Genomic DNA, 12,802 nt, shown 5'->3' with positions numbered 1-12,802 from the left:
GATGAGTTCTTGATGGCCGTAGCAAGCAGGGGGAGGGAAGTCCAGTTTAACAGACACTAAATGAATCTCTGATATACACTAGACAGCAATGTGCTCAGTACTGAGGTATAAAGAATCCTACCTAGATTCTCTTTTTGACCTACAGTCTACCTTCTGGCACAGGTGTTAACAACTGCAAGAGCAGACAGTGGGACAGAGGAGAGAAATGAAAAATGTGGCTAATGATAAACTTGAGAATCACCCAGGAACCTTTCGAGGAGCCTGTTGGATGGGAGGCACTTAGGTATTGAAGAAAGGCAGGTGTGGGTTTGAACTCTGGCTACATTTCTGTAATGCACAAGCCTTTTAGGTAATTATTTATGCTATTTAAGTATATGATTTCTTTTAAGAAGGAATGGTGGTAGTGCCTCAGTCCCAGTATACAAAGAAGACTAAATGTTATATAACAAGGATCACAACAAATACCATTCCCTTCTGAGTTTCTACTATGTGCCACAAGCTACTTTACATTCATTATGAATATATTTTATTGGCTTGCTTGTTTAATCCTCATATCCATGAATGTAATGTACAAACATTATGTTTGACACTTGGCTGAAGGTCCATGACAGTTCCCCTTAACTTGAGAGTTAATGGCATATTTTCATGTACACAGTTGAACACTTGCTAAAATGTTTTAACTAATTGTCCATATGATAACCATTAGTGAGTCCAAAGTCCTTCTGAAAATACAAAATTAAGTTAAGACACTTGAAAATTCTACATTGATATCATTCTAAGGGTCATATTATGCTGAAGCATACATTTATGGCCAGGGAGCTATACCTTGAGTTTTTAAATATACTTGCTATTACCTAAAGAAATGAATAAGGGTTTTATTTGCTCTGATTTCACTTTAATGATAAACCTGAATGTAAAAAAATATAAAACACAGGAACATATTCTTATATACAATTAAATATGCAAACAATATAATTGCTGTTTTGCATGAGAATTTATGCTTTTTAAAATTTCATGCATATTATCTAACAATTTCTATAAATACTAGCTTTTTCTAAGGTACTCTAGTTTATTTTAACCCAGAATTTTAACTTGTTATTGGAACTGTCACAAAGGTTTAAGTCAAACACATAAGACAAGCATACAAATAAAATATTCTTCATAGTAAAACAAATTTTAATTTCTACATGTACAAAATAAGGGAATTAAGGACCTTTTAAATATTGTGTCTTAGAATTTTTTTATGCTTTTGTATCAGAAACCAATGATACATAAACAAGGACAAAGGAAAGGGTTTGTTTGATTGAATGTTGTGACTCAAACAACAATGAGCGAAGTCAAGGAAACTTAACATCATCATTTCATTTTATTTTGAGTCTCTTTGAGACTATATTTTTGCAGGTTTCAGGCCTACTAGCTAAAGTTTAGTGCTACTGAGGTTTTAATCACATGTTTACCCTATGGCGTGTCTTTCCAGGAGTCTTTGAACTGGCATTGAAAGCTTTCCCAAGAAGCGCTTGATGATAGGACGGCTCTTGGCAAACTTGTCCTTCACCTCAATTTCCAGCACGTCAGTGGGCAATGACACAAAGCTGAATTGCTGCAATGAAATAATGTCATATGAATTAACTGAGAGTTGTGAGGGCTGACCAATTTCCAGTCCATGTGCTTTGGATAAAGTTATGGTAAAACATTCCAGTGGCTCCAATCTCTGTTTATTCATGAATAATGTCACAATGAGGTACTTCCTCAGTGCTTAAAAATATGTGGTTAATCTCTGAGATTCAAATAATAAATTCAACTCACTTAAAAAGAAAGAAGCTACCCAGGCATGACCATACTTGACTAAAAGTATTAACATACTTAAAATAAAAAAAGCACAATCACTTATAATAAAGAAAATGCACTTTGAATCATAATTAAATATTTTTGTGATTACAATGGCAGAAATTTATAAAAGATTGATAATACCCCACATTCTTGAGAGGGGGAAAAGACAAGCACTCTCACACTGCCTTGATGGGAATTTAAATTGATACAGCCTTTGGGAAGGTAATTGGCAATATTTATTGGCATTTAAACTGCAAATTCCCATCAAAGCAGAATTTTACTTCTAGGAATTCTCCCTCTGGATTAACTTGCACAGGTGTGCAAAACATATATTTTCATAGGTATGTTCACTGGAAAATGATTAACAGTAGCATAAGACTGGAAGGACCAAAGATGTCTATTAATAGGAAAGTGGCTAAATGAAGTATGGCAAATCTTTGAATCAGAGAACTCTGGCTGTCATTAAAAAGAAAGGGGCAAATGTGCACAGAAATGAAAAGATACTTGAAAAACTAAGTGGAAAATCAAGGCATTGGAAAATATAAACAATGAGATTCAATTTGAACTCTTTAGAGAAAATGCCTATGGATGGACAGAAAAAAACACTTCACCACAACATGACTAGCAGGGAGTTGAGAGACATGAGAGAGTGAGCTGGGCTCCCATGAACAGCAAGGGAAGTACCAGAAGGGTATTTCAGTGTCTGGGTGTTCCCCATGAGAAGCATGGAGTCTAATCTAAACCCCAAGATGGGATCCCCAACCCACAGCACCAAAGCCAAAATGGAACCCAGATATCTTCCAGCTGTGAAAAGCAGCAGGATTTATTTCTGCCAGGGAGAGATAGCTGGAGACTCAGAGAGCCTCTTGAAGGGCCACCACGCAAAATTTCATTTGTAGCCACTTACCTTGGGCTCTGGCAAAGAGAGGTCAGAGTGGCCTAGAGATGCTTGAAGAAAGTCTGTGGTTGGTGGCTCTGGAGAGAGAACTGAAGAAACAACCACATGGATGCCTATGCTAAGTCATTCCCCATACTGCAGAAACCAACTTTCTCAGGAGGAGAACTCCTCTCCAAGTGGCATCAGCCTGTGGGAAAGCAAGAGCCCCTCCTGCAGGAATTACTCTGCCACAATTTGAGAAGCTTAAACAAGACTACTGATTATAGCTTGATTAGCTTAATAACAGATCAGTTTAATGACTGATTGGTTTAACAATTAATGTGGAAAATACAAATAACAAAATAGAAAGAAAAAGAAACAGATCCCAAAAGAAATAAAAAGAGAATTCTCCAGAAAACCCAGATAAAATGGAGGCAAGCAATTTATCCAATAGAGTTTAGAGTAATGATTATAAGGGCATTCAACAACATGAAAAATGACATAGAAACCATAAAAAAGGACCAGCCAGAAATAAAAAATGTAATATCTGAAATAAATAATACATTGGAAGAAATAAACAGTAGGTTAGATAAAATAAAGGATCACATCAGTGATTTGGAAGACAAAGTAGAAAAAAACACCCAGGCAGAGCAGCAGAAAGAAAAAAGAATAAAAAAAAAATGAGCACAGCTTAAGAAACATTTTGGAAAATATGAAGCATAACAATATATGCATTATGAGAAGAATAGAAAGAGAAGAGAGTGAGCAGGGGATCAAGAACTCATTTGAAGAAAAAAATGACCAAAAATTTTCCTAATCTGGTGAAGGAAAAAGACACACAGGTCAAGGAAGCTCAGATAGTCCCAAACAAGTTGGATGCAAAGAGGCCTATGCTGAGACACGTCATAATTAAAATGACATAGCTTAAAGACAAGGAGGGAATCCTAAAAGCCTCAAGAGAAAAGCAGGTAACTACCTACAAGGGAACACTAATACCACTGGCATCTGATTACTCAACAGAAAATTTCAGGCTGGAAGGGAATGGCATGAAATATTCAAGGGGATGAAAAGCAAGGAACTACAACCAAGGTTACTTTACCCAGCAAGGCTATCATTTAAAATCAAGAAGAAATAAGGAGCTTCCAAGACAAGAAAGAGCTAAAGGTGTTTGTAAACACCAAACCAGTACTGCAACAAGTGTTCAAGGGCTTGTTTTAAGAAAAAGAAGTGAAAGAGAAAGAAAACAAAAACCCAGAGGAAAACAGTCTAACAATAGAATGACAATACATATGTATGTGCCAATAATAATTGCAAATGTATATGGCTTAAATGTCCCAACCAAATGAAATAGGTTCGCTGAAAGAAAACTAGGCTCATATATATTCTGCCTCCAAGAGACCTAACAAGATACATACAGACTAAAACTAAAGAGATGGAAAAAGGTATTGAATATGGAAAGGAAAAAAGGCTGGGTTAGCAGTACTTATATCTGACAAAATAGACTTTAAAACCGAGGCTATGGTAAGTGACAAAGGAGGGTACTACATAATGATATGGAGAACAATCCAACAAAGGGATATAACCCTGGTAAATATTTAGGTACCCAACATAGGAACACCCGAATATGTAAAGCAAATCTTTGTGAACATAAAGGGAGAGATAAACGGAAATACAGTAATAGTCCAAGATTTTAACAACCCATTGGCTTCAATGGATAGATCTTCCAGGCAGAAACTCAACAAGGAGACAGTCTCCATAAACAATACACTAGATCCAATGTATGTATTCATATCTTCAGATCATTTCACTCCAAAAGAGCAGAATATACATACTGTTCAATTGCACATGGAACTTTTCTAAGATAGACTACATGTTATAACACAAAGCAAGTCTCAATAAATTTAAGATTGAAATCATATCAAACATTTTCTCTGACAACAATGCTATGAAGCTAGAAATCAATCACAAGAAGAACACTGAGAACACATGAAGTCATGGAAATTAAATAACTTGTTGTTAAACAATGAATGGGTCAACAATGAGATCAATAAAATAATCAATATACCCTGAAACAAATGAAAATGTGGACATATCAATCCAAAATCTGTGTGACACAGGGAAAGCAATGCTAAGGGGGAAATTCATAACTTACAGGCCTATATCTCCCCCAAACCAAGAAAAAGCTCAAATAAATAGTCTAACTCCACACGTAAGGAACCTAGTAAAAGGAACCTAGTAAAATAACAACAGACAAAGCCACATAAGTAGATGGAAGGAAATAATAAAGATCAGAGCAGAAATAAATGAAAAAAAAAATGGAATCTAAAAATGCAATACAAAAGATCAAGGAATCTAATACCTGATTATTTGAAAAGATAAACAAGATTTACAAACCTTTGGCCAGACTCATAAAGAAAAAAGAGAAGATGAGGAAGGGAAGATGTCAGAGAAGTGAATGAAAGTCACACTGACCTCCTCCCAGGGCCAATCTGGAATTACAATTCAGTTGTGGACAAATCACCCAGAAAAAATAACTGAGCAATAACCAGAGAGAAGCATATAACTTTGGACAGACAGAAGAACCAGGTTTGGCACAACCTGTCTGGTAAGGAGTATGGCAAAGACTCGAGAGGACTGACTAGGTACCAACAGGTGGCAGCACCAGCCAGTTAATTAAGTGACCTTTTGGATTTTCTGGAGAAGATTGGTGTCTAAACTCTAAGCTAGGACTCCCAGCCTAGAGCACCACAGCCCAAAAAGAACACAGATGACAACCAGTGGTGAAAATCAGCAGGGTTTCTCTCTGCCAGAGACAGACAGAGACACAAGGAATGTTTAAAGGGCCAACAAACAAATTTTCATTTGCAGCCACTTACCCAGGACTCTGGCAAAGGTGGAGGTGGAGTGGGCTGGAGGTGCTCAAGGAGAGGTGGTGGACTGAAGCCTTGGGGAGAGAACGGATAGAATAGTTGCTGGGATCCCTGTGATGGGTCATCCCGCAGATAGCAGCAGCCTTTGTGCTCAGGCAGACAACTCCCCTCTTAGTGGCAGTAGCCTGAGGGGAAACAATAGCCCTTACCCCAGGAGAGGCTCTGCCCTGATCCTTTGGTGCTTAAACCTGACTGCTGAGAGAAGTCACCAGATTAACAATCTAAGGAGACAGCCAGGGACAGCAGATCACTGGAAGTATCCAACAGGCTGCCTAAGGTCAGATGGAGTCAACATTCTACATTGTCAGAGGCAGATCCAGAAAGAAAAAAAAAACAGTGGTAAATACAAGAGGCTACTGAGACAAAAGCTACTGTAGTCTTCTTCATGATTTGTGATATTTTCTTTCCTGCATAACTTTATAACATTCATTTCTTATCCAGCAATTTTGTATATATTAAGTCACTATATTTTATATTATAGTGTATTTCAGTTCACAAATTTTGCCCCTCCCTTCTCTTAGCCTATTTTACCTTCCTCTTTCCTTGCAATATTTTCATTTGAAATTTGGTTTTCTCTCTAGCTACAACTTGTTTCCACTCCATAGTCTTACTATTTCTTCCACATTCATGCACTCAAAACAAATTTTCTTGTCAAGGGTCATTTCACATCCTTTTACCCAGCTCTTAAAATACCCACATTCTTTCTACACATTTAACATACTTTGCTAGTTGGTTGTGGGAAAGGTAGTTGTTGTTGCATTGTTTTTTCAAGATTATCTCTAGAAGCCCTGGCTGGTGTAGCTCAGTGGATTGAGTGTGGGCTACGAACCAAAGCATTGCAGGTTCAATTCCCAGTCAGGGCACATGCCTGGGTTGCAGGCCATGGCCGCCAGCAACTGCACATTGATGTTTCTCTCTCTCTCTCTCTCTTTCTCCCTACCTTCCCTCTCTAAAAATAAATAAATAAAATATTTTTTAAAAAGGACCAACTTCCCCTGTGTTTCCAAAATACCCCTTATATAAAAAAGATTATCTCTAGAGCATCTCCAATTCTGTATTTCACATACCAAATTTATTCAACCTCTCTCCTACTTTACTTTTTGTCTGAACATTTAATTAGGTGATCTTAGCCCATTTTTTCTTTTCCTTTTTTGTCTTCTATTTCTCTTTTATCCTGCCCATTTATTTTTCTCTATTCTCCTTTTTATCTTTTTTTTTCCTTAAATCTGAAATTTTAATTCTTCACTCACTTAGTCTGGTTTTTGTTCATCACTCTTAGTATTCCCTCACCCTCTATAATTTCAAAGTCATTTCCTATGCCTCTAAATATCTCTTAGTCTTTTCTTTGTTTCTTTTTTCCTTTCATTCTCATACCACCTATATTAATTTTAGCTCATGTGTTGTTGATAGTACTGTGGTGAATCTTTGTCTCCAATTCAGTTCTTACATTTTTATTAATTATTTACTATTTTCCTTCTTTTCTTTCTCTCTAACTTTATTTTATTTCATGTTATTTGAATTTCTATTTAAACCTAATATTATACACTTCCCTTGTCATACTCCATCCCACACTCTTCATTCCCTTTTTATTCATGAGGTAAATTTTACCTTCTATATTTCCTTTGCCCCAACTCTCAACTCTTATTAATACTCCTCCTTCTGCCCTATCAAAATCATTCATCTTTCAGTAGGTTATCTCATATCCACTCTCATTTCTTATAATAGTCTTAATCTCATTATACCCTTATTAATACTGGTTCATTTGCTATTGATAGTGGGATTGTTGGGGGGGGGCGTTATATTTGCAGGTGTGGGTTTGTTTCTTGGACTCTGTGGTTTTGTTCAGGCAGCACCTGGACAAAAACACTCATGCAATGGTGGGCAAAATCTCTTTCAGTCAACCAGTGGCAGGGAAGGACCCATGAAAGAACAATCCAATAACAGTCAAAATTCAATTACACCCAGAAAACCAGCATAAAAGGAATAAAGGATATACCAAGAGCATCAAGTTCAGGTGATAAAAGAGAGTGCACCACGGAACCTCACAGGCCTTCCACCATAGAAGTTCACACCGCAGACACAGGAAGTCAAACAGATCAATTTAAGAAGCACAAGCAAACAAGAACAGTCCCACAAACAATGGGAAAACAAAGAAATGTCCAATCAAAAGGAAAGGAAGAATCCTCAGAAAGAATGCTAAATGAAATAGAGGCAAAAAAAACCCCTATCATTTATTGAATTCAAAACAATGGTTATTAGGAAGCTCAATGAACTCAGTGAGAATTACCAAATTCTACAGGGAAACTAAGAGGAACTCAATGCAAACTATGTCTGCATTAAAAAGGACATAGAAACAATCAATAAGGGCCGAGAAGAAATGAAGAATACAATTTCTGAATTAAAGAACACAGTAGAAGGAATCAGAAGCAGGTTCAATAAAGCAGAGAATCAAATCAGTGAGCTGGAATATGAGGTAGAAAAAAAATCTCAAAAAGGGCAAGAAAAGGAAAAAAAGACTGAAAAAGAATGAATAGGTCTAAAGGGAAATTCAGGGAAACTTGAAACATAAAAATATGCGTATAATAGGGAAACCAGAAGAAGAAGAAGAGGACCAAAGCGTGGAAGAGTTAGAAAAACTATTGATAGAAAACTCTCTTAATTTATAACAGAGAAGCCACACAAGTCCAGGGAGAAGAGAGATTCCCAATCAAGAGAAGCCCAAAAAGTCCCACTGCAAGACACATCATAATCAAAATGACAACATTTAAAGACAAAGAGAGAATCTTAAAGACAGCAAGGGAAGAATAGGGAGAAACATACAAGGGAGCCATGATAAGGTTAGCCCTGACTTAACAGAAACATGACAAGATAGAAAGGAGTGGTAAGAAATATTCCAAGTAATGAAATGCAAAGGCCTATAACCTACATTATTCTATCCAACAAGACTCTCAATTAAAATAGAAAGCACATAAGGAGCTTCTCAGACAAAAGAAGGCTAAAAGAATACACCTCCACTAAAACAGCATTGCAAGTTTTGCTAAATGGACTTCTTTAAGAAGAGGAAGACAAACTGTGAGAGACAAAGGAACAAAGGTACAAAGGGAATAAAATGGCAATGAATAAATACTTATCAATAATAGCCTAAAGTGTAAATGGATTAAATGCCCCAATCAAAAGACATATGGTAGCAGGATGGATAAGAAAATATGACCCACAAATATGCTGCCAATAAGAGACCCACTTTAGGAAAAAAAAAAAAAAAAGACCTACACAGATTGAAACCGAAGGGTTAGAAAAAAGATATTTGAAGCAAATGGACAGGAAAAAAACCCGCGTAGCATTACTTATATCTGATTAAATAGACTTCAAAACAAAGTCTATAATAAAGGACCCAGAAGAACACTTCATAATATACTTAAGGGAAGATCTATCAAGAAGATATAAACATTATAAATATATATTCATCCAACACAGGAGCACTCAACTACATAAGGAAAATCTTGGAGAACATCAAGAAAGATAAAGACAGTAACACAATTATAATATGGGATTTTAACAACCCACTATCAAAAATGGATAGTTCTTCCAAACAAAATATCAACAAGGATATTGTGGAATTGACAATGCCCTAGGTCAAATGGACTTAAGTGATAAATACAGAACCTTTCATCCCAAAGAAGCAAAATACACATTCTTTTAAAATGCATGAGGAACATTGTCAAAGATAGGCCACATGATAGGATACAATGCAAGCCTCATGAAATTCAAGAAAATTAAAATAATATCAAGCATCTTCTCAGACAACAAGGGCCTGAAACTAGAAAACAACCTCAAGGGACAAACTCAAAAACATTCCAATTCATACAGACTGAATAGCATGCTAAAAACGATGAATTGGTTGAATATAAGATCAAGGAAGAAATTCAAACAATTTCATTTCTTTCTAGAAACAAATGAAAATTAACTCACAACAGTCCAAAACTTATGAGACACAGCAGAGGCAATCCTGAGAGGGAAGTTCATAGCAATGCAGGCCTACCGAAAAAAAGATAGAAACATTTCAAATAAACAACCCTAACCCTACATCTACAAGAAGTGGAGGAAAAACAAACAAATCCCAGAGCAAGTAGAAGAAAGGAAATAACCAAGAACAGAGCAGAATTAAATGACATCGAGACTAAAACAACAATTCTAGGGACCAATAAATCCAGAAGCTGGTTCCTTGAAAGGTAAACAAAATCAAGAAGACCTTGTGCAGACTCGTCAACAATAAAAGAGAGAGGGCCCAAATAAACACAATTGGAAATGAAAAAGGAGAGATTACCATGGACAGCACGGAAATACAAAGGATTGTAAGAAATTACTATGAAGAACTATATGCCAAGAAATTTGAAATCCTTTCCTAGTGAAATGGAAAAATCTCTAGAGAAATATAATCTTCCTAAACTGAATGAAGAAGAAACAGAAAGTCTGAACAGACAAATAACAGCAGACAAAATTGAAGCAGTAATAAAAAAAACTCCCAGCACACAAAAGTCTTGGACTGGACAGTTTCACAGGAGAATTTTACAACGTATTTAAGGAATAGCTAACCTCTATACTTCTAAGACAACTCCAAAAAATCGAAGAAGAGAGAAGACTACCAAACTCTTTTTATGAGACCAGTATCATCTTAATCCCCAAACCAGACAAAGACGCAACAAAGAAATAAAACCACAGGCCAATATCGCTAATGAACATAGATGTTAAAATCCTCAACAAAGTACTGGCAAACTGCATTCAGAGGTACATAAAAAAGATCATATTTCATGATCAAGTGGGATTCATCTCAGGGATGCAAGGATGGTACAATATCCACAAAACAATAAATGAAATACATCACACAAACAAAAGAAAAAAACTTATGATCATATCAATAGATGTGGAAAAAGCATGTGAAAAGATAGAGTGCCCATATATGACAAAAACACTTAGCAAAGTGGGAATAGCAGGAGCATACCAAAACACAATAAAGGCCATATATGAAAAACCTACAGCCGACATCATACTCAATGGACAGAAACTAAAATCTTTCCCACTAAGATCAGGATCACGACAAAAATGTGCACTTTCACCACTTCTCTTTACCATAGTATTGGAAGTTCTAAACACAGCAATCAGACAAGAAAAAAAGGCATCCAAATTGGAAAGGAGGAAGTAAAACTGTCACTGTTTGCAGATGACATGATAGTGTACATAGAAAATCCTATAGACTCCACCAAAAAACTCAATCTAGTAAGTAAATTTGGCAAAAGATTGGGATGCAGAATCAATATTCAGAAATTGAAGGCATTTTTGTACACCAGCAATGAAATTTAGAAACAAATATCAGGAAAAATTCCCATTTACTGTAGCAACAAGAACAATAAAATACATAGTGATAAACCCAACCATGGTGGCAAAAACAAAACAAAACAAAACAAAAACAACTGTACACTAAAACCTACAAAATACTAAATAAAGAAATTAAGTAAGACACAAACAAATGGAAGCATATACAGTGTTCATTAATTGGAAGAATTAATATAATCAAAATGTCCGTATTACGCAAAGCAATTTATAGATTTGACACAACTCCTATTAAAATACCAATAACATACTTCACAGATATGGAACAAATATTTCAAAAATTTATATGGAACCATAAATGACCTCAAATAGCTACAGCAATTTTGAGAAAGAAGAAAAAAGTATGTAGGATCACCATACCTGACATAAAATTATATTACAAGGACATGGTATTAAAGCAGTCTGGCAGTGGCATAAGAACAGACACATAGATCAATGGAACAGAATAGAGAGCTCAGAAATAAACCTAAGTCTCTATGGTAAAGTAATATTTGACAAAGGTAGCTGAAGTGTAAGTGGAATAAAAATAGCTTCTTTAACAAATGATATTGGGAGAACTGGACAGCTATATGCAAAAAAATGAAACTTGACCACCAAATTACACTGTACACAAAAATAAACTCAACATGGATAAAAGGCTTAATATAGGTCATGAAACCATGAAAGTCTTACAGGAGAAGATAAGTGGGAAAATCTCAGACATTTCATGCAACAATATTATCACCAATATGTCCCCTAGAGCAAGGGACATAAAGGAAATAATAAAGAAATGGGATCTCATCAAAATGAAAGCTTCTTCCTGGCTAAAGAAAACATTAGCAAAATGAAAAGGGAACCAACTGTATGGGTTTTCCAATATATATTTGCCAATGATATCTCAGACAATGGTTTGAGCTCCAAAATATATAAAGAACTCACATGACTCCACTCCAGGAAGACACCCAATCCAATTAAAAAAAAAATGGGCAATGAACCTGAACAGACACATATCTAAGGAGGGCATACAGAAAGCCCAGAGACATAATGAAAAAAAAATGCTCAGCATCACTAGCCGTCAGAGAGATGCAAATTAAAACCACAATGAGATACCACTTCACACTAGTCAGAATGATTATCATAAAGAAATCCATAAACAATAAATGTTGGTGAAATTGTGGAGAAAAAGGAGCCCTAGTAAAAGTATTGGTGAGAATGCAAACTGGTGAAGCCACTGTGGAAAACAGTATGGAATTGTTTCAAGAAACTAAAAATGGATTTGCCTTTTGACCCAGCAATTTCACTGCTGGGATTATATCCTAAGAACCCTGAAATACCAACACAAAAGAGCTTATGTCCCCCAATGTTCATAGCAGCACAATTTACAATGGTCAAGTGCTGGAAGCAGACTAGGTGCCCATCAGTAAATGAGTGGATCAATAAACTATGGTACATTTACACAATGAAATACCATGCAGCAGAAAGAAAGTAGGAGCTCCTACCCTTCGCAACAGCATGGATGGAATTGGAGAGCATTATGCTAAGTGAAATAAGCCAGGTGGTGAAAGATAAACACCATATGATCGCTCATATAAGTGGGACCTAATTAACAAAACAGTATATAACCAGAGACATTGGAATTAAGGGCAAACTGACAGTAATCAGAGGGGAGGGATGAGGGAAATAACATGGGAAAAGGGAAAGGGTCATAAATGAACATGTATAAAGGACACATGGACAAAGCCAAAGTGGGAAAGGATTGAGGGTGTGAGGTGGTGGTAGTTGGGGTGAGGGAAAGTGG

General features: G+C 36.2%; 1 protein-coding gene across 1 annotated transcript in view; it reads right to left on the bottom strand.

Annotated features, from left to right (window-relative positions):
- The window catches only part of HECW1 (HECT, C2 and WW domain containing E3 ubiquitin protein ligase 1), a 592,628-nt gene that overhangs the window by 263,254 nt on the left and 316,572 nt on the right, over positions 1-12,802 (bottom strand). The window contains exon 6 of the mRNA XM_045827195.1: positions 1,458-1,600. Coding sequence (XP_045683151.1) covers positions 1,458-1,600 — 143 coding nt within the window. The remainder of the gene's footprint in view (positions 1-1,457; positions 1,601-12,802) is intronic.

Source organism: Phyllostomus hastatus, unplaced genomic scaffold (genome assembly GCF_019186645.2).
Source record: "Phyllostomus hastatus isolate PE091 unplaced genomic scaffold, TTU_PhHast_1.1 phas_scaffold_78, whole genome shotgun sequence".
NCBI lineage: Eukaryota > Metazoa > Chordata > Mammalia > Chiroptera > Phyllostomidae > Phyllostomus > Phyllostomus hastatus.
The sequence above is the reverse complement of the archived record's forward strand: the minus strand, read 5'-3'. Positions and strand labels throughout refer to the sequence as shown.